The sequence below is a fragment of the Pollicipes pollicipes genome, unplaced genomic scaffold (assembly GCF_011947565.3).
Source record: "Pollicipes pollicipes isolate AB1234 unplaced genomic scaffold, Ppol_2.1 Scaffold_5724;HRSCAF=6776_pilon_pilon_pilon, whole genome shotgun sequence".
NCBI classification, from domain to species: Eukaryota; Metazoa; Arthropoda; class Thecostraca; order Pollicipedomorpha; family Pollicipedidae; genus Pollicipes; species Pollicipes pollicipes.
This window is the reverse complement of record NW_023596746.1, coordinates 54,503,932-54,526,525: the sequence shown is the minus strand read 5'-3', so window position 1 is coordinate 54,526,525 and position 22,594 is coordinate 54,503,932. Positions and strand designations below refer to the sequence as shown.

The 22,594-nt window shown below is 56.0% G+C and overlaps 1 protein-coding gene across 1 annotated transcript; it reads right to left on the bottom strand.

Annotated features, from left to right (window-relative positions):
- Positions 1 to 71: 71 nt before the first annotated feature.
- On the bottom strand, positions 72 to 21,890 carry LOC119103212 (regulation of nuclear pre-mRNA domain-containing protein 2). The gene is made up of 13 exons (XM_037226656.1): positions 21,650 to 21,890; positions 9,071 to 9,197; positions 7,032 to 7,188; positions 5,555 to 5,690; positions 4,593 to 4,768; positions 4,015 to 4,168; positions 2,940 to 3,028; positions 2,103 to 2,136; positions 1,813 to 1,898; positions 1,443 to 1,517; positions 954 to 1,016; positions 472 to 650; positions 72 to 378 (listed from the first exon to the last, which is right to left on the bottom strand). The coding sequence occupies exons 1-13, from the start codon at positions 21,804 to 21,806 to the stop codon at positions 72 to 74; spliced, it is 1,740 nt and encodes a 579-aa protein (XP_037082551.1). The 5' UTR covers positions 21,807 to 21,890.
- Between the last annotated feature and the right edge of the window lie 704 nt (positions 21,891 to 22,594).

Sequence of the window (22,594 nt, the reverse complement as noted above, 5' to 3'; positions counted from 1 at the left end):
CCCCACCGCCTACGTATCCCTGCAAACACGTGTCGTCGACTGGCAGCCCGCCTGCCCCGCTCAGTCCGGCCTTACCAACGCCGACTGCCTCTGTCGCGGTGCGTCGCACCGCTGCCGCCCGCCTTGTGCGCGCCGGCACCCACCTGGCTGTAGTCGAAGCCGCCGCCGCCGCTCCGGCGCCGGCCCTCGCTGCGGTCGCGCTCCCTGGAACGCGAGCGCGAGCGACCGTGGTCGCGCGAGCGGCCCTTCTCGCGCTCCTCTCGCGAGCGCTCCTTCTCGCGCTCGCGCTCCCTGTCGCGGTCGCGCGAGCGTCCCTTCTCGCGGTCCTTGTCGCGCGGGCGCTCCTTCTCGCGCTCCGACGAGCGCCTCTTCTTGGCCCTGACAGCGTGCTTGTCGCGGCGGCGGCGCTCGTCGCGCTCGTCGCTGTCGGAGCGTCGCCGGCGCGCCTCGCCCGACGGCCGACGGTCGCGCTTGCCGGTGCGGCTGGCCGAGTGGTGCCGCTCCTTCTTGTGCCGGTGGCCGGCGCTGTCGCGGCGGCGGCGCTTCTTGCGGTGCTCACGACTGCGGTGCCGCTCGCTACGGCCCTCCTCCGGCTCAGGCGAGCCGACGCTCGACGACCAGCTCGAGAGGCTCGGCTCGTCCGCCTCCGCCTCGTCGGCGGCGACGTCCCGCTCCGGCTCGTCGTCGTCGATGTGCACCAGCTCGGGAGGGGCCGCCGCCGAGGCGGGGGCGCCCGGCGACACCACCATGACCTCGGCGGTCGGGACGGTGGCCGACCCGCGGCCCGGGGTCCCCACCGGGGCGGCGCGGCCCGGCGTGCCGCCGGACGCGCGGCGCCCCTCGTCGTCGGAGATCTCCATGTCGAGCGAGTGGTGGTCGTCGTCGCCGGCCAGGTCGGTCAGCGGCGGCCGGTAGTCCTCGTCTCCGCGCCGCCGGTAATCCCTGTCCGTCACCTGCGAGATGAAGTCGTCCACACTGCGATCCCACAGCCGGTGGTCCGAGTCGGCCACCGACGGCTGCCGCAGGTCCGAGTCGGCTGACGGCACGGCGGCGGCGGCGACGGCAGCGGCGGTGGGCGGCGGCACCGGTAGCGGCGGCGGCAGCACGCGGTGGTCCGTGTCCGTGCTGAAAGGCAGCCGGCTCTCCTCCACCGCCTTGAACGCTGGGGGGAGGTCAATCTGCGAGTTATACGCGCTGTTACCTTTCTCGTACTGGGGCGGCGAGCAGGGCGCGTCGGGCGGCTCCTCCCAGGAGCGCGCGCGCTCTGGCGGCGGCACCGGCGGCGGCAAGCTCCACAGTCCGGCGCCGGCCGGCGGCTGGGAGGCGCCGGGCAGCGCCGGCGGCGGCCGCGTCAGGTCCAGGCCTGGGATCTGCACGACAGACGCGGCCGGCGGCGGCGGCTGGCTGGTGAACGTCCGCGCCGGCTCCGGTGCCGCGCTCGCCTGCAGCTTCTGCCCGATCAGCCGCATGAAGTCGGACAGCTGGCCACCGGACGGGCCCGCCTCGTAGTCGTCCTCCTGCGGCGCAGGGCGTGGCCGTCATACTCCGGCTTCAGACACAGGGATTGACGCGGCTGGAACACCGGTCACTCGCAGCGTGTATGCAGCGCGCTTTTGCATACAACATTGGCATGTTTCATAACGCATGTAAGACACGCAACACAAACACAAATCAGACAATTGGATACACTCCAAAGTCAAGAGCACAGCAGCCTTCATCCAGCGGTGCGACGAATCGTCTGCCGTATACGCTGCCCACGCGGCAGCGACCCAGGCCGAAACCGGGAGACCGGCCGGACACCGGCGCACTCACATAGTCGTGATCGTCCTCGAGCGGCGTGTCGCGCGCCGACACGGTGCCGCCCTGCTGCACACCCGTCACCACCGTGATGCTGGAGCCTGACTCGGCGGGCAGCGCCGGCGCCGGCGGCAGCGGCGGCGGCGGCGGCGGCGTGTCGCGGCCCGGCAGCAGCGTCGCCAGCGGGCTGCGGCTCGGGAAGAGGTCGGCGGCCAGCGCGGCCGGGAACGGCTCGCCGCCGGCCGCCGCCAGGCCCAGGAAGCTGCCGGCCGCGCCGTCGGCCGCCGCCGCTAGGCCGGCCAGGCCGGACGGGGCGCCGTTCTCCGGCGCGCCTGTCGACTGACGACGCGCGCCGGCCGGCCGGCGTCAGAGGACCAGTCGGGGGTGGGGGCGGTCCGGGGCGGCCCGGTGACCGGCCGAGACCAGGCGTGGCACGGACCGGCTGGTGCCAGGCGAGGGCGCAAGGGGGCGTGGAGCGGACAGCCGAGCTATGAGCGGGGGCGGGCGATACGACTCGAGACACAGGCTGTCGTCAACTTTCAACGACGGAGGGTTATGGTCTGAATGGCCGAATTCACACCAGTAACAGTCATCCTGTGATTCGCACACGAGCAGCGATCGAACAGCGCACGAGGGAGCTGGACAGATGACGGGCGACGGGACCCGGCTATCAGCCCCACCATCCCAGCCGTGGTGCTGCCAAGCCGTTCCACTCTCCAGGTACGATCGGTGGAGCCGAGGACGAGTAAAGCTAACTTTCGACGGCTACGCGGAAGCAGGCCTTCGAACATTGCCTCACCCCGTGCCCAATATCGACGATCATTCCAGGAGCGGCAGGCTACGTGTGAGAGCTGGCGTACTTACCCCGGCAGGCAGCGGCGGGTCCGCGCGACCACATGAGCCAGCTGACGCGCAGACAGCGAGCTGCACGTCACTGATGCCGCCGCGGCCATGGCAAACGGACGCCAGAGAGCCGGGGAGAGCACCAGCCGTGCAGCGACCGGGCTGACAGGGACCGCCGACGTACCGGCGCAGGCAAGGCCGGGAACAGGAGACGGCCACGACCAGGCGACGGCCACGGTCGGGGTCCGGTGCTGACAGCGGCCGAGCGGAGGCGCCGCGTCACCCGGCAGCGCTCTCACCTTGGGACTGTTGGACGTGTTGCCGGACGTCCAGCTGCCGAGAAGACGCTCGATCTCCGACCGCGGGTCCGTCTTGTCGCTGCTCCCGGCTGAATGCACACACACAGCAGCCGCTGTACACACGGACGCGCTCCACACACCGCCCAATGCATCTCTCACCGACGCTTAGAGACGGTCCGACGACTGGCACGTGACTATACAATCTTGGCCCCTGTAGTGGAGTCAGGCTTCCCAAAAGCAGCAGGTAAATATGAGCCCAGCCCAACTATGCAAACGGACCAGTCCATGATTCGTCTTCCACGCGGTGAAAACAAATGTCTCGGCTGCACGTGATAGGACCCTGTGACCTCTGGACGGACTGTGCGAACCAACAACAAAGCACAGTACAATGTCATGCACTCAAAAAAGAAGCGCAGTTTTCATCGCGGTCCCTCCAGATCCACAACACAGGGAACAATCACCATCGCTTTGCAATAGAAGAAAATAACTACAAAACCGTTACAAGACTTCCAAATTACAAAACGGTTAAAAAAAGAACGCGACTAACAGTGACCGTGGAGTGTTCCAAACATTGAAGATCACGATATTAAAGCCAAAAGACGGAACGCAAAAGTGCAATAACTGCGCGAACACACCTGTTTTTATTCCTACCAGGTTTCTCAATCCAATACATGCACCAAAAATTCAAAGGTATTACTGCAAGACAGTGAAAATTATCCACGAAGGTCATTCAGCACGTCAACTGAACTACCAGACATGGTGATGTCAACTAAGTATTAATAAACATTGGTCTAAACATCAACAAGTTCAGGTCATCCCATGACAAAATACGGTCAAAGAAATGTTATGTACCACGTGTACGCCAGAACACAAGCAGCCCAGCCCAAGCACGGGCTGCGTTCAAGGCGCATCGCCAGGGAGAGGGAGCCGGACGGGTGCTCCCCTGGGGCCCGCCACCCCAGCTGCCGACCACACCCCTGTGACTGGAGTTTGTGCAGGACCGGCCCGGTCCCGGGCGGTGTAGGGGACGTCGGTGACCTGACCTGACCTGCCCTAAGGTCAGCGGAGACCGTACCGTCGTCGGGCAGCTGCAGACCGTCGTCCGAGTTGGTCGGTGAGGGCGCGTTGATGTCTGGCGACGGCACCGGCGACACGTCCGGGAGGTCGGGCAGCCCCTCCTCCACCTTCTTCTTCATCTCCCGCACCCGCTTGCTGAAGTTCTTGTATGCCTGCGCGTAGAAGGACTGCACTGCACCGAGCAGACACGTCCAGTCCCGGTGCCCCAGTCCACCGGGGTGACATGGCGCGGCTTCAAGCGGGCAACGGACTTCCCCTCCCCTCCACGAATGGAGAACAGCGAATAACAGTTTAACAACTATAATACCATATCAAAAACAGCATGTCAACACACTTCCAAATAGCCATCAATCTCGAAACATCAGGCACCGTCGTGATCTAACAAATAGCAAGCGAAACGTTCTAATCCAAAACTAATCAAGCCCCGGGGGCCTACCAAGCACATGTCGCCGTCCACGCCGCCGGACCAAAACATGGCGACGGACAGGCGCAGCTGGCGACGTAGCGTCTCCTCGCGCTCGCCGGCGCCCAGCCGCCCGGCCCGCGTGCTGCCGCCACCGCCGCCCGACCACGTACCACGGCCACCACCTTGGCGTCGTTGCGCTGCGTCTCGTAGTAGATCTCGCTGCGCTCCAGCTGCTCGATGAGCTCGGCGCGCTGTTGGATCTCGCGGTCCAGCGCCGACACGTACCGCTCCACGGCGCGGATGCCCTCCTCCAGCTCGCTGACGAACAGCTTCGACTGCGAACGCGCTGCCGACGGTAGGCGTGGCGGTCAGCGGGCGGGTGAGGACGGCTGGAGGGGACGACGGGCTGTGGGGGAGCCGGCACTGTGGGGCTGTCGGGGCCCAGGGGCCGTAGGACTGCCAGGGGTCCAATGGCTGTGGGACTGTCGGGGACCAGGGGCTGTAGGACTGCCAGGGGTCCAATGGCTGTAGGACTGTCGGGGACCAGGGGCTGTAGGACTGCCAGGGGCTCAGGGGCTGTAGGACTGTCAGGGGCCAGGGGTTGTGGGGCTGCCGCGGACCAGGGGCTGTAGAACTGTCGGAGACGAAGGGTTGTAGGACTGCCGGGGGCCCGGGGGGTGTAGCGCTGTCGGGGTCCGAAACCGCAGGACGGTCCGGGGGCCCAGTGGCTGTAAAACTGTCGGGGACCGGGGGCTGTGGGACTGTAAGGGGCCCAAGGGCTGTACGTCTGTCAGGACACCAATGGTTGTGGGACTGCCGCGGACCAGGGCTATAGGACCGCCAGGGGCCCAGGGCTGCGGGCCTGTCGGGGACCACGGCGAGTGCGGAGAGCCTTCGGCAGGCCCACAGCGTTGCCAGGGAGACGCGCAGCGATGGTGATGGACGGAGAGACGCGACAGGCCGTTCGCGCCACAGCTAACCCACCAACGGTCGACGGCCAGTCCACTACAAGCCACCACAACACGTCCCACTGTCCGCCCCGTCCGGCGTGCGCCCTTCCCACGCGCTCGACGGAGGGGCCCCACCCGACACCGGAGCGGCCCTGCTCGGCGCGGCCGACTGCGCCACTCACACTTGACATTGGCTCGCAGCTCCTCGATGGCCGTGTCCGAGACGTGGAACTCGCCGTCGTTGATGGCCTTGAGTCGTTTGTCCGTTTCCTTCTCGGTCTCGTCCACCTCCCGCACGTGCTTGATCAGGTCGCTGGTCTGCAACAGGGCACGCGGGAGGGTGAAGGCACACCCAGGTCCTCGGGTCCGCAGTGAGACGGCGGGATACGCGGACGGGTGAAGGCACACCAAGTCCCCGGGCCGCAGTAACGGCGGGGGACGCGGGCGGGTGAAGGCACACCCCGGCGCTCGGGCCCTCAGTGACGGCGGGATACGCGGACGGGTGAAGGCACACCAAGTCCCCGGGCCGCAGAGACGGCGGGGACGCGGGCGGGTGAAGGTACGCCCAGGCGCTCGGGCCCTCAGTGACGGCGGGGCACGCGGGCGGGTGAAAGCACACCAGGTCCCCGGGCCGCAGAGACGGCGGGGACGCGGGTGGCTGAAGGCACACCAAGTCCCCGGGCCGCAGTAACGGCGGGGGACGCGGGCGGGTGAAGGCACACCCAGGTCCTCGGGTCCGCAGTGAGACGGCGGGATACGCGGACGGGTGAAGGCACACCAAGTCCCCGGGCCGCAGAGACGGCGGGGACGCGGGCGGGTGAAGGTACGCCCAGGCGCTCGGGCCCTCAGTGACGGCGGGGCACGCGGGCGGGTGAAGGCACACCAAGTCCCCGGGCCGCAGTGAGACGGCGGGGCACGCGGGCGGCTGAAGGCACACCAAGTCCCCGGGCCGCAGAGACGGCGGGGCACGCGGGCGGGTGAGGGCACACCAGGTCCCCGGGCCGCAGTGACGGCTGCCGATATTCAGCACATACAAGGCCAGTTACCACGTCAGCACACCGCCACACACTGGCGTCTGGCTCTGATAACCGAGGAAAACGAAACTGGTGATGGGATGGCACGCTTGACTTGATACCTGTTGTGCCGCCTAGCATCTGGCGCATGATTAGGGTTTGCTGCTGGATGATGTTTGACAGTAAATCGCATTACACTTGAAAAGTAAAACAACCTGGGAATGAATTGAAACACCTTGGCTCCCGACTACCGGTCGCCATTGTGACAACAGTACACACAGCACCAAACCCACCCCTCGACAACACAACCCCAGCCGCGCACACTGCCGACTTGGCCATCGTCGGCGAGCATCCCTCGCGTAGTGGTCAACGAGAGAAGGCTACAATACGGGAGTTTGCACTTTCTTTTTAAGCGTGAATAGCTCCAAAGACGCCTGGTACCTCTTAACCCTCTAAAATCACAAGCTCCCGAAGGTACAGAGTTCGAATGACGTGCCTTTCATCCTATCCCAAGCAGCAAGGCATATCAATGAGAGTTGCAAAGGCCACCGTTCACCGTACTCCGCCTGTACCACCGTCCCAGACCAACAGTTCCACATTCGAGCGGGCCCGCGGCCGCTGCTGCGACCGCCCAGGAGTCGCGTACCCTGAAGTCGGAGAGGATCTGGGCGTTCTCCTTGGTGTCCGCCTTGCTGACGTTGCTAACGACGTTGGTGAGCGTGGCGATGAACTCCTGCGGGAAGATGCCGCGGTCGTCCCAGATCTTCAGGATGCGCGTGATAGCCGGCCGAAGCTTCTCGTCCCTGGAGACGGCACGGGCGTCAGCGCCGGGGGAGGGGGGCGTCGGGTCGGTCAGGGCGGCAGGGCCACAGCAGGACGGCGAGATAGCCGGCCGAAGCTTCTCGTCCCTGGAGACGGCACAGGGGTCAGCGCCGGGGGAGGGGGGCGTCGGACCGGTCAGGGCGGCAGGACCACAGCAGGACGGCGAGATAGCCGGCCGAAGCTTCTCGTCCCTGGAGACGGCACGGGGGTCAGCACCGCGGGGAGGGGACGTCGGGCCGGTCAGGGCGGCAGGACCACAGCAGGACGGCGAGATAGCCGGCCGAAGCTTCTCGTCCCTGGAGACGGCACGGGCGTCAGCACCGCGGGGAGGGGACGTCAGGTCGGTCAGGGCGGCAGGACCACAAAAGGACGGCCAGCCAAACCGGCAGGGAGCCTCACGCCCGACATCCGAACCTCACATTTACAACCACGGCAGGTGCTTGGCCGAGGAGGCGACAAGGCTGCCACGGCTGTTAAGTCGTTCAGAGGCTGCCTTTGATGGACGAGATACATCGGCCGGTCGGTGAGGAGTCACACGAAACCATCACCAAACAGGGTTAGTTAACACAGCACAGCTCGTTGATGCTTACTACACCCTCCAACACCAAGACCCAGAACAGTCAGCCCGTACAAAACGCAGAGCCAGCCGATACGAACAAGAAGTTCACTCGGCACACAGGGAGACCCAACAGCCGGTACACCCAACAGCGTCAGTTGACACGAAGGCAAGATTCGCCCGATACCTACACCACAGTCTGTCGGCAAACCGGGCAGGGCCAGCCGGTACGGACATCAGACTCTGTCCACGCCCACAGCACTCAGGCGGAACACATAGCAGCTCCACACACGAACTCTCAGTCAGTTGGTTCACAGTGTGGGGGCGGTCGACACACAGAGAGCACAGTCCGTAAACATGCAGAGCACGACTGCTTGACACAGCAAAGGCCCGATGGCCCCAGCCACGCCACACGACACGTGGCCTCGGCAGACCGAGCTCCAGCCCCACGCCAGGCGACACGTGACCTCAGCAGACCGAGCTCCGGCCCCAGGCCAGACGACACGTGACCTCGATAGACCGAGCTCCAGCCCCCGGCCAGTCGACACGTGACCGCACGAGCTCCAGCCCCAGTCCAGTCGACAAATGACAACACGAGCTTCATCCCCAGTCCAGTCGACAGGTGACCTCGGCAGACCGAGCTCCAGCCCCAGTCCAGTCGACACGTGACCTCGGCAGACCCAGCTCCAGCCCCAGTCCAGTCGACACGTGACCTCGGCAGACCCAGCTCCGGTCCCAGTCCAGTCGACAGGTGACCTCGGCAGACCCAGCTCCAGCCCCAGTCCAGTCGACACGTGACCTCGGCAGACCCAGCTCCAGCCCCAGTCCAGTCGACACGTGACCTCGGCAGACCCAGCTCCAGCCCCAGTCCAGTCCACACGTGACCTCGGCAGACCCAGCTCCAGCCCCAGACCAGACGACACGTGACCTCGGCAGACCGAGCTCCAGCCCCAGACCAGACGACACGTGACCTCGGCAGACCGAGCTCCGGTCCCAGTCCAGTCGACACGTGATCTCGACAGACCGAGCTCCAACCCCAGACCAGACGACACGTGACCTCGGCAGACCCAGCTCCAGCCCCAGTCCAGTCCACAGATGACAACACGAGCTTCATCCCCAGTCCAGTCGACACGTGACCTCGGCAGACCCAGCTCCGGTCCCAGTCCAGTCGACACGTGACCTCGGCAGACCCAGCTCCAGCCCCAGTCCAGTCGACACGTGACCTCGACAGACCCAGCTCCAGCCCCAGTCCCAGTCCAGTCGACACGTGACCACACGAGCTTCAGCCCCAGTCCAGTCACCCTGACCTGACGAGCGGCATGGCGCCCTCCAGCACCGTCTGGAATGACGGCACAAAGTCCAGGCTCTTCCGCTTGCTGTACTGGATGACATCGTTGGCCAGGTAGAACAGCGGCAGCCGCTGCTGCACTTTGGCTGCAGGCAGAGGCACGGCGTGTTAGCAGGATGGCGAAGATAAGGCATGCAAACGCTATGACAAGTGCTTTATGAATACAAACGCTGACGGCCGCCAGCGCCGCCAGCGCGCGCCGGAGGGCACAGAACAAGAGGTGGGGGATAGCGCCTGTTTCCCGCGTCATCGGCCGACTGCTTAACACTGACGGCCGCCACTGCAGACAGCGCGCGCCGGAGGGCACAGAACAAGAGGCGGGGGATAGCGCCTGTTTCCCGCGTCATCGGCCGCCTGCTTCCGGTTCTCAACACGGAACCGCCCAGACGGACGCAAGGAAAGTAAGTCAAACTACTTGGATCAGCCTAACCGTTAAAAAAAGGCTTACGGTTTCTTGTTGCGTACCTCAGAACATACCAATCCCATCTAATTTTTGGGGGGGTTAGTTAGACTCGTAGGTATTTTCGATCTCAGTGAAATTACTAATTGCAGGACTTTGTTTTCGACTCCTCTGACGAGGCTGCTGAGACTGCACGCCCTTAATGAGACAATATAGCCTTATCGCAAGGAGATAATTAAGTATCAAGGTCAATCATATGCTTGCAGGTGAGTTCGGACACGATTAGGTCCTGTTTTTAAACACGTCGTTACAACGGGTGAGTACCTTGATTTTGGACAAAGGATGCGCGTACGGTATGACGCGTGCTCTTGATGTGGCACCGTGATCTTTGGCACGTGCAAAGACGCATTCCTAGCCGGCAAGTTGTGTAAACATTTACGCTTAACCTCATTCTGTCGGCAGAGTGGCATACCTATACTACCACAAATTCGTCGATCGGATATCGCACAGGACCGCCTTTTACGAGCTGGAGCAATGCCACCGCTTCAACCCCTTCGGCTTTAACCAACTCATTTTTGGGGCCTTGTAACGAAGAAAAGTGAGAAATAGTTACGACCTGTCTTACCAAGATTTCTAGCCCATCTTAATACACACATTCAATCCATATACACACTGAATGCACTTATCATAAATCTGTAGCTCGAGACGTTGCCGACAACATAAAGTGAACAAACAAAATCCATACCAACCGCACTACCCACGAGCCACTTCAACTTACTTTAATTTCAAAACGACCAAAAGGGAGCTCAGAACAAAAATGACGCAGATATCGGGGTCTTTTATTAGATTCAACTACACAGCTGTCCGTTAAATTCCTTTTTGGTTTACGATATAAATGCGCAAAATGATGCAGAACAAAATATAGACTTTCACGTTTGTCCTGTATTAATGACCAGAGCTGACAGATATTGCGTTCTGTGGTTATTACGCGTGCTTAGTTGTTGCTATCATAAATAACCAAATATACATGCACACACACACACACATTATATATATATATATATATATATATATATATATATATATATATATATATATATATATAACGAATAGTAGTTAACCAGCTGGAGTCCTGGCCCGGCAGGGAGATAGCGTGACCGCCAAGGGTCCTAAGCGAACAATGGTTCAACGGTTGCAACACCACTATTTAGATGCATAAACAATGCGAGCAGAATATGTTTTTATTGTTTATGCAATATCGTGATCATAGTCATGATCCATTCAGGTCTACACGGTGGACGTGTTCGTCTGCGAACTCGTCCAGCAGCTTGTGCGTGGCCATGATTGTGTTGAAAGACGTAACTACAGCTCAAATTCCCCACGCACATCTATGCAGCCTGTGTCAAAAGTATGCGGTTAACCTATTTTAGACGAAGTGCCCATTATGAATTCCATCGATTCACTATGACTATAGCTTTGTGGTCTAGCAATTTTTCTTTTTGAGCCAGCGAATGCCAGTCTAAAGCCTCTGGGGAATCAAAGTGTAAAACCGTTGAACGATGTCGTGCCCAACAGTGGCGTTGGACACATTACTTCAACAAAAAGTAGTAAAGCAGTTCACATGCCTCCCCCGCCCCGAAAACACCGACGAAAGCAGCAAAGTGTACTTGAAAGACAAGGCGGGAAAAACTAGACCAACAATGAATGCGCTGTTTGATGTTGTGCATAATTACCCAGCTCAAAACTTCGTAACCGCGAAGCTGAACTTTCCAATAAAAACGAGTTTCAAGCAGAAACGTTCAATAAAGCAATGCAACATGCTTTCCCAACAGGATCCGAACACAGTGCGATGCACTGATTGCTAGTTTGGCTCCCGTCCAATTCGACCTGACAGGGCCGAATTCGACATCGTATAAGGTCATCACATCGCCCAACAATTATTGCATGACTATACTGCGACAGTGGTATGAGCCTTACTCCTTGGAGAAAACCAGGAGGATGGAGATATCATTGGGTTGACATTTCAGCAACATGCCTTTATCGAAACAATCGCATAAGACTTCTGCTATTGTTTCGATAAAGCCATGATGCCGAAATGTCAAACCAACTATATCTCCGTTCTCCCGTCTTTTCCGAGGAATAAGGCTAATACTACTGTCTTATCTATGTGAATAATGTTCCCCGCTAATGCACTGAACAACTTACATGACTTTACTAATACAACCTAGCAGAACTAGCATTTGTCTTCCGTCAGCCGTGGACCCGTCACACCGCAAGCGAGCGTTCCTTCACCGTTGCAGTGAGCCTACAAGCGCATTAGGCGAATGCTTTGATTTCGCCAGGAGGTAACTAAAAACGATACTGTTTTTTTCAGTTCTCTCATTTGATTTCTTCGTTTTCGTTCCGTTTTCTTGTTAGCGGATACACCAAGTCCTTTGCTGGCAGCATAAGCCTAAACGACTGCTGCCTGACGTGTGCAATTCACGATCATTATAGAAGGTCCTAGCGCTCATACGGTGGAGAATCTCCCGCTAAGTGACAGCTACCATTACGGAGCAAATGAGCCTATCTAGGAATATTTGCTATACATCCTAGAATGCCACCCAGGTTCTCGAGTCAAGCATGGGACTGAAGGACATAACCGTGATAGTGCCTTGGAAGGTGGAACCTGGCGCGGCGATCACTAAGTAGCACAGCATTGATCAAATATGCCATATTCAAGGTAAAAAAGCGGTCATTCTCACATCTGCCAACTGCCTATGTTTGCAACACATTTTCATGTAACACTCACTTATTTCCAGGAATAGTTATGAGCCGTTTTTCAACCCAATACTTTAGTCAGAAGTATTTAACATATTATATAGATTATACGACTATACACATTATATACATCATAAGTACTGTACAAATCCCAATGCCAAAGTTCATGGCTGGAAACGGGCCAATTCACCGCATTTTTATTTGTCATCATTGATGCAATAAGCGACAAGACACGTCGGCCAAAGTGGAAACTTTTGTCCGAAGCGTTCAGGTCGCGCAGACGGCCTAGGTTTCGCCCTGAGAACCTGGCCGCGCGAAAGCGGCCGACCAGGACCAAAGCTGTGAGTCCGGAAAGCCCCGCTGCCCTGCCCGCAGACTGCAAAGACAGTGCTGTAAGCATGACCTAAACGTGCTGCAGCGTTTGCAGTAAAAAAAGTAGAGCATGTCAAGCACATCATAAGATCGAGCAGTGAAGCAATCAGCCAACGCCGAAACACTGTGCTCGCTCTCCCCAGGGACGCCACGGTACACGGCTTGTATGACAATCCTGGCTCAAAATGGCGTCCGATGGAGCATGATCTCACGTGCCATAGCGCCCGTAATATGCGCTTCTCTTGCCGCAACGTTTTTTTTCTTACTGAGTACACCCTGCCGTGATTTCACAAACAAATAATGCAGCCAACCAACGTATTACCCTAGTACCAGAACCACATTTTTCATTTCCGTTTTGTGTCAACAAACGGAACACGAACGACATCCATTGACAAAGCACTAAGTGTCACATAACAAAGTTTATTTGAACAAAACGGCGGAGCATGAGACTGAGAATCACTGTTTGTAGACTTAGGCTAGAGAATGAGCGAGACGCGATGTCACAGCACCAAAACATGACTAAAACACCCTGAAATGTCGACATCACACCGGCGTGAAACTTGGGAAAATACTATCGCCAGAGACAAGTCCACAGAGACGAACACAACGGAGAAGATGCAGCTGATTGAAGAACAAGCAGCGGCTGGCGGATTGGAGAATAGGCCAGGACAACAGATTGGAGAACAAGAGAACAGGAGGACAGCGGATTGGAGGACAGGACAAAAGAACAGGAGAGCAAGAGGACAACGGATTGAAGGACAAGAGGACAAGAGGATAGGAGGACAGCAGATTGGAGGACAGGGGGACAAGTGCAAGCTGCGACCGCGCGGGCATCAGGCATCGCCGGCGACTCGAAGCGCCTTTTACCATTAAACTGGTTGGTGCAACTGAAGCTGCCGAGATTCAGTCCGGGGTCGCCGGCCACATGCGCTTGCCGACAGCAGGGAGTTGAGCCCGGTGACGTAAGCATATACCAGCCACAGCTGCTGGTCTTGGGATGTTATGTGACTGCGCGTTGCAGTGGGTATAACAAAGCCATAACGCAGCTGTCCATCTGCCGCACTGTGGCCACGGAGTGCGTCGTCTGGATTGCGAGGCAACCACAGTTGACTCATTACGTCCCCAGGACCTCCACAGCGTCTGCTTCATCCGCGTCCTTTTGCAGGACGCTCCCCTATCCCAATGCCCGTAACGTGATGGCCGCGGAGCAGCAACGCAGCCAGTACTATGTGCCGGTGAGTGTTGGCGCTATACGGGCAATACAGGTTAGTTCTAGCCACGGGTAATTCAGAGCCTTCTGCATCCTCACCAAACATTCCATCGACATGTGAGCCACAGCTCGCCCGCCTGGCTTTCACAAATGTCTTTCACATTCCTTTTTTTCTTTGTTTCCTCCGGGTCGTTCCGCGGCCCACCGGGTTCACGCAATCCAGCACAACGAGGTTTCACCCCCCGCCGCACAAGGGAATGGTTTTCGGAAGTAGAGTCAATATATATATATATATATATATATATATATATATATATATATATATATATATATATATTGCATTCAGGATGCCTCAAATTGTGACCAATCCGACATTCACGTCACGAACATTGGACACGAAAGCAAAAACACACGCATATCACACAAGCTGGTAAAAGTGGTGGATTCACCTCGATCGCATGTGAACACCAGGCTGTTCATATAAGCCAGGGTATATGGACTACCCATGAGACCGACACGCGAGTGGCTCGGGAAAAATCACCGGCGTATAAGCTCAGTGTCCACTCGCGGGAGCCGCAGCACGCCGCCAGCTGTGGCACGACGACCGGCCCGGGGGCAGCTCGGGGCACCTCGAGGTCATCCATCTGTGGCACGCCTCGAGAACACGGGTGTCGGACAGAATGTTTCGTATCATCAGCATATACCACTCGGTGATCATAAAAGCTGTTTTAGGTCAACCCAGCTCAAGCAGCGCGGGGGACACGTGATCGTGAACATCTCGGCTGCGGACTACAGAACCCAGCTGAAGCAGCGTGGGAGACACTTGATCGTGAACATCTCCGCTGCGAATTACGGAACCCAGCTGAAGCAACGCGGGGAACACGTGATCGTGAACATCTCCGCTGCGGACTACAGAACCCAGCTCAAGCAGCGCGGGAGACACGTGATCGTGAACATCTCGGCTGCCGGCTACACAACCCAGCTCAAGCAACGCGGGGGACACGTGATCGTGAGCATCTCGGCCGCGGACTACATGCGCGCCCAAGTTCAAAGCTTTTTGAGCCCTTTGTTTCTATGCAGCAGCCACCGCAGCCCACACGGTCACGTAATATCGAAAATGGGGGGGGGGGGAGGGGGCATCAGCACCTCTACCATCCTTTCCTCAGCCTCTTGCGCTACGCAGCGGCGCACCCGGGAAAGTGCCGTCAGAATGCAGTAGAAGCGACGAACGTGACTGAGACGTGGTTTTCCCAGCTACGGTTGGAGTCCATGTTGACATCCATGACTTTGATGCACGATAAAGATTTGATTTCGTTGTAGTCAAGTGATGCCGTTAGCTGCTAATCAGTCTTAAGTTGCTGAGGCTTGATCATAGTCAATTCTGTTCTACACGGCTCTGAGAAAACCGCTCAAGGGTTATGGTCGAGCTACTCAAACACGAGTTGAATTCGAAAATGTTTGCGGGCATGTCAGTGTCAAGAAAGCGGACATCATCGGCGTGCATGACAGCCATCCCGCAGACCAATGTTTTCTGACATCATTTGTGAAGATGAAGCACGAGACCGGCCCCGTGTGGAGCCTGGGATCACACCGTGCGTGAAATCCGGACAGTCGGTTCCGTCCCGCGCTGACTAGGCGCGGCCTGGGGCCAGGCACTCAACCATTTGACATTAATGAACAGCTTGACGGGACTTGACAGGACTATTGGGACAACGCCTTTCAAACAATAGTTTGTCATGCACAGGATTTTTTAACAAAATTGCAGTTCCTCCGCTGTTGGACGTTTTACGGGAATGATAACCTTTGCCATATCAACGCACATTGAAAAAGGGAATGCTGCGTGCAGTCGCGTGAGTATCTGGCAGAAATATTGTTAAACCTAGAATTTCTCGGAAAGTTAATTACGTCTCGTCTTTTATGCTGCCCGCCAGGCCGCGGCAGTTCAAAGACATGAACCTGAGCTCAGACGTGACTTGAACGGTTTCCCATCAACAATAAATTGGTGCAACGGTGCAAGTACGCGCACGCACAGACAGGTTGCGTTCGTGCGTTCGTGCGTTCGTGCATGCGTGAGTGCGTGCGTTGTGTATGCTGGAAAAGCAGGACAACCTTACTAAATGCCAACTGCACAAGGCTTAACAACGACCAGTTGTTCCCATACAAGACAAACAGCGGTGAGCGTGTCAGGTATCTAGACACATACGCCAATTACAAGACCATTTTTTCATCCTAAAAAACGAACACAAACAACATAAACGGATATCAGCACGACCCGGCCTAACAGTGGTCTGAGCGGCAGCAGCCCGCGGCCCAGAGCGATTAGGTTCCAAAAACGGAAAACTCTACCGGTGGAACAACCGAAAAAAACACACTATGTACTTGTTACTAGTCCGAGGTCAACTAGTCAATATTGACTAACGATATTCAAGGAGCGTCCGTAGGGGTGGAAACAGAGTACGTTCTGATTCAGAAAACGCAAAAGCCGCCTACATCTTAAACAATACAGATCACAAAAACACTTTCACTTGAAAAATACTCCATCTCGACGCTTTGGTTAGATTGCCGCCAATACGACTCACGCAAAATACAGGGAATTAGTTTGGCGTTTTGCAATGTTTTATTTTGTTTATTTTTCTCATTCGGTAAGGACTCGAGTTTTACTTACATCCGACACTAACCGGCGGTTTTACTGGTTTCATCTGCGAGACAAATTCCGACAGGACGTCCGGAGGGCGAAGGAGCCTCGCCAGCCAGCGGCTCAGCGGGCAGCTGCTTAGCAGACAGCTGCCCCGCTGACCGCTCCGCCTCCCTCGATGCCTCAACCGCAAGTCCCGTTGCAGATGACGCCCCAGCAGGGGGCCCAGCAGTTGAAGACTCTCCCGCACGTAGCTCGGATGCAGTCGCCGCCTCAGCCGGCAGCGCCGCGCCGTACGGCGGCCCAGCGGGCCGCTCCATGGCGGCCCCCGGCGTGGCAGCCGAGCGCTCCCAAGCGGACCGCCCGCGGGCGAACGGCTGCCGGCCGGCCGCCTGCCGGGCGCCTGGCCCCCGAGCGCAGGGGACGCCAGTGGTCACAGGGCGGGCCGCCGCAGGGGCAGATGGTGCAGAGGCGGGCACAGGCCCAGTTGAACGTAGGGCAGGCGGTGCACCCCTCATGACCAGTCCAAGCTACTGTTGTGAGAAGACTCTCGTTGGCGGAGAGTCCCTGCCCATCTTGAAACAAGGAATGCCCTGTTTGGTGTATACGGTCCAGATTCGTTCCTTTTTCTTACGCAGTTGGACCTTGCTGAAAATTTCTCGCTCTGATTTCGTGAGGGACTCATTCACGAACAACGTATCGTCTGGGTCCTGCCGTCTCAGCCTCAGTTTCGTGCGATCTACGTTGATAACGTTTCGAAGATGTTTATCCTTGAAGGCACAGATGACAGAGTTGTCATTCTGCAGGCGATGCACTGCTGAGAAGTCCGCATTTGTGACGATTTTTCCGGGAAAGCTCTCATTTATCAGCTTGATCAGGACAGCTGCTATGTCTTCGCCGTCCCCGCGTCTTCCGATTTGTTTGCTCCAAAAAATCAAGTTTGCAGACCGACTCTGCCGCTCTAACTCCTCTGCTTGTTCTTCCAAGCATTCCATTGTCTCATGGCACGACTGCAGCTTTGCTTCCAGCTTTTCGATATGCTAGTCTCGGGTAAAGATTTCGCCTTGCATTTGGCCCGACTTGTCTTCGTAAGCCGACAGCCTTTTGTCGATTTCTTCCCAGTGTTGGGTTTGCTCTCTCAATGGATGACACAATCGATGCTTTTATGTCAGCAAGCATGTCTCCATCTTCGAAACTGGCATTTTCCTTGTGTTTTGGTGACACCATTCTTTGGCGTTTGTCGTCCATTGCCCTTATCATTTCACCACCTGACCGCTGTCGGTTTTTTCGCGGTAAAGATCAGATGCAGGGCAGGCCCTTCTTCGTTATCTGCCGGAAGGAATGCTGACTCGCTGGCTGACCTTACGTCAGGCACAGATGCAACAATCTGGCTTAGGCTTCACTCTGAGTCACCACTTGCTATCGCAGAGACGCTCCGAGACCACGGGCCGCTCCCCTCACGAAGTTAAACGCACCGCATCAACAGCTGATGAGCGACGCGGAGTGGGCCCGTAGGCACAACCGCACCGGCTGGGGTCAAGGCTCCGGCTGCTTTTACGACGCACTCAGCTGCTGAGACTATATGGCGTCGCCTGCTTCTCACCCTGGCAGGAAGGGCGGGCACCGCGGGGAATCAAACCCCGTACCTCTGGTTTCCCAGATGCGCAGTGGTTAAAGCAGACGCGTTTGCCACTACACTACCGGCACCTGATTTTGAATTTTTGAGCGTGTACTTGGGAATATTGGTTGGGTGAAGTCAGCACCTTTAAGGTCACTATCCTAAAAGTCCCGTGACTCTTGAGAGTCGGGCAAGACTGAGGACGGCTCTTCCAGCCACCCATCTTCTCATGCGTGCGCGATTCGTGTCCATCCGTGGGTGGCCGCGCCGCGACTCCAAACCGTGTCGTCGCCGTGTTTCCGCTGTGTTCGCTTCCGTATGTATAAGCGCTGTGTGCGTTCAGTTAAAAACAGAAGGAATGTTTGCATCACGCCCATCAAATGCATCACGACCATCATAGTTTTCGAATAACTGTTTTCACCGTGTCCTTAAGGACACGCAGACAAGAGCAGCGCATGTAAAATTCCAAACACAGGATGAATACGGAAAAATCCAAGTGAAAACCAGCATATTACATTTGCAGAAAAACAAATTTCACTAAGCGATCACATAAATGGAAGAACACATCTCTCACTGACCGGATCACTACTGGAGGGAACGCATTTCCAGGTTTAATCGCATTAGCCTGCACTCCAAAGCCAGTTATCGGCGGATGGGAATACCTTCCGCGGCTGGCATCGCAGTGGTCGCTGTGGATGGCTTTCCTGGTTTCGCAAATGCCTGCTGACATCCGCAACCATAAGCGCAGAGGAAAGAACTACTGCGCTAGTGTTCTGCATAAGTGGCAGTGTTGGAATTCTAGAAGTTTTTCGCGGAATTCAACCATATTAAATTTACACTCCGAATTTCATACTAGAAAGAATGAGCACGCGAGGCTTCCCGTACAAAACCGTACATATATCACCCACAACAAGGAAGAAGTACCAGACACACATACGTCACATCAATTAATATCGTCCAACAAGCCATCTCAAACAATTTTCTTACCAAGGTCCACGAACGATAACCCACCCACCCTCACCGACACCTTCCAACCGGGCCAAGTTTCCTCCGCGCTCTCACCGCACAACATTACATAAGCCACAGCCGCGTCAGTCTTGTCTACAATCGCGTTTTCGCGTGCCGTGCGTAAGTCATATATATTTGAATAATTTAAATTACATCCACTTTTCCATGCCAGTCTTGAAGTGACAGTGATATACCAAGAAAGCAAACAGCTTAGCCTGATGGACAACCAGTCCAAATGCGCGTCTTTGTTTTGATTTACTGAAGGAATATTGCGGCCTACAAAACAGTCAACATGCTTATATTCACCTTTGAGTTATGGCTGTGATGATGAACATTCCGAATTTCTCATACAATTGAAAACATCCCTCTCAGTATTTGAATCTTTGTCATAGACCCTCGCCCTGATTCGCCGTTTTTGATAACGCGGACTGATAGGAGAAGGGGGGAGGGGGGGTCAATAAGAACCCCCAGAACGGCGTTTCCAAACAAAAACACACCATCGCGGAAAAACCAGAGGATCAGTACCAGTTTTATACTGTTAGGTCAGTAATTTACCCAACCACGCCAGGTGAAGAAGTCAAATTTTCCGGAAAATCAACTTTTTCAGCTTCACATCACACATGCAAGACTATGTGACCCATGGCGAGAAAAAAAACACACGGGTGTTTCTTGTTCAATTCTGAGCACAATGGTGCATATCTTTGTGTCTTGAGCATGTATTCATGACGTATGGCTAACATTAAGTTAGCCATACGTCATGAATGTCATGTAACAAGGTCGGCCTGACGCGCGCGTTCCGTGGTGTCGTCGGTTGCCGCCCGCCGCCCGCACCGGCCGTGGATCGCCATGCAGTATTCCTAAAAAAACCGGTGCTGTTCCAACACCAGATCCAAAAGTCGCACTATTCAGTTTAACAACATCACAACTACGAGACCATGCTTTGCAACGAAACGACACTTAAAGGGGGTGTTCCACATCTGTAAGGTATTTTAAGCTGAAAGAGCCATCTTGAAATCATTCGGCGAAGTTCACAGCCCTACCCTTCTTAAGACCTACACACCTCTGGTTTCGGAGCTATGCGACCGCGAAGATGTGCTTTTATTTGAGGAAGGACTATTTCAAGGTCACCCAGGCATCCGTGACGCCACTGTAGCGCTATTGAAATACTGGTATCCCATTACCTACGCCGCGATCAACGACAATACAAATATAATGGCAGAACCGTTCAGTGTGGCGTTCGTGAACACGATTTCCAGATATAACGGCCCTCAACTGGCTATCAGTGTTTTACAAGGCGATGACGTAATCAAACAACGACGTGTTGAGCATATTTACTAAACAGAAATTGTGTTGTCTGGAGCGGTCATCTCCACTTTACAATATGTTCTCATGTAGAATATTCCTTTTAAGCATGTTTCTCGTCCCATTCATGGCGTACAATGATGCATCTTTTTACGTGCTTTGAGCATACATTTATGGTACATGACTCCGTTAATGTAACAATGTCGGCCCACCGCGCGCTCTCCGCGACATCGTTAGTTTTCATAACGCGGACTGATGCGGAGGATTAAGGCGACCCGCCTGGCGTTTCCAAAATAATGACGACGGAGCTTAGCAGAGAACACCCGCGGATTGGTCCCGACGAAATCTCGCGATTGGTACTAGTTTTTAGGCCACTCAGGCCGTAGATCGCCGTACAGTGTTCCTCAAAAACAGCCGCTGCTCCGACACCAGAAAAGCTAGGAACACGTTTCTGGCCTGAAAATACACGCAATAAATGCCTCATAGACTGCTTAAATATAATGCACGATTGCACTACATTCCGGAGAGGCATCCTCAGTACAACCATGAAACCATGGAGAGGGGGGGGGGGGGGGGGAGGATCCCATCATCAAGGCGAGGGTAAACAACATACGGATTACAGAGTGCTCTTGAAAAAGTAGATCGGGAGTAATTTAGTAGTTTTCATTGGTTGTGAGGTATGTATTGTATTAAAGGCAAGTTTAAATGAGCCTAGTCAATGACTTTGCCTGATTGTTGTTGATTATCAAAGCATACATGAAACAGTCAATCTCTACAAGCAAAACTACCGCCGACGCATTAAGCTTCCCTTTTATTCCACCTCGTACATGGAAGCAAATACAAACTTCCACCTCCAAACTGGTTGGCAAAAAGTACTCCAACCCTGAAATATGAATCCCCAAGTCAAAATTCCCACTTTGATAGATGGTTGGGACCACAGCTCCGACGTGCGCCTCCCAAGTAGGTCCGACCCCCGGCTGCGCCATGAACCCTCCTCCGGTGCTAGCGGCCACCGTATTGGCTGGAGGCCCAAACAGGGGTGAGCGAAGGCATGGCCAGGATTTCATTTCTAGTGAAAATAATTGGTTTTCCATGAATCATGTTCCACATAACTGTGATTATCAAACATCAAGCATTTTCTTACCAACAATCCGGCACAGGAGCCTGAATTGCCGATGACACAGTGACATCAGTGTGCCGAGGAGTCTCTGGCGGGTCAGCCAGACCACCTACCTCGCTTGATGATCTTGAACCAGCTGTTCACAATGCGCCGGTGCTGGTGTTTGTGCTTCAGACACCAGGCGGACAGCGTCTGGATGCTCTCGGCCGTGTCCTTAAGCTGCGAGAGCCGCTTCTCCAGGTCCAGCTGGCTGAAGGCACTCATCACCATCACCGGGCCGCCCGGGCGGCGGCTCTCGGCACGCCCCGGTCTCGCCCGCACCTCGCTGGTGCCGCACCACTCACGGGCCGCCGCCGCCGCCGCGCGGCCATGCACTGCCGGCCGGCCGCCGCCGCCGCTCTCTTCCCCGCGCTCACGGGCGGCACTCGACACGGCACCGCGCGGCAGGCTGTTGTCAGCAGCGCGGCAGACCACTATCGGCCTCGTCAGCTACGGTAGCGAAGAGCCGCGCCCGTCTGGAATTACAGACAACATTAAAGCCATGATCTTATGACGTGAACTGTGCAAACAATGCAATTTCTGCCAGAACAATCCACATGTGGCTATGCGCACCACCAACAACAACAAAAAAACAGGCTAAGATTACCCACACAGGCACAATATCAGCACCATTGGCGATGCATATCAAAACCTATCAGTCAGGGTTGGCGAAAGTTCTCAAGACTTGTGCTGGGTCAAATTACAAACATTTGCAAAAGCCAATGTTCCATTTGGTTCTAACAAGGACCAAATTAAGTCCTTTGAGCAAATGTATCATGCAGGCATGAAATCCTAACATTGACTCAACATAAAAGATAATGGCAAGAATCCTGTTGTGCTGATGACAAAAATGAGTGCTGTTGACAGCATGGTTCTGTGTCATCTTGGCTGCTGCGAATACACTCTCTACCACATAAGAAGTGTCACCTCAGTAGGTATACAACAAAAGCATGGAAATCTTGGGCAAACTGGGTCAAACTGTGCTGGCCTGTAAACTGACATCTTCTTGTCGACAATGT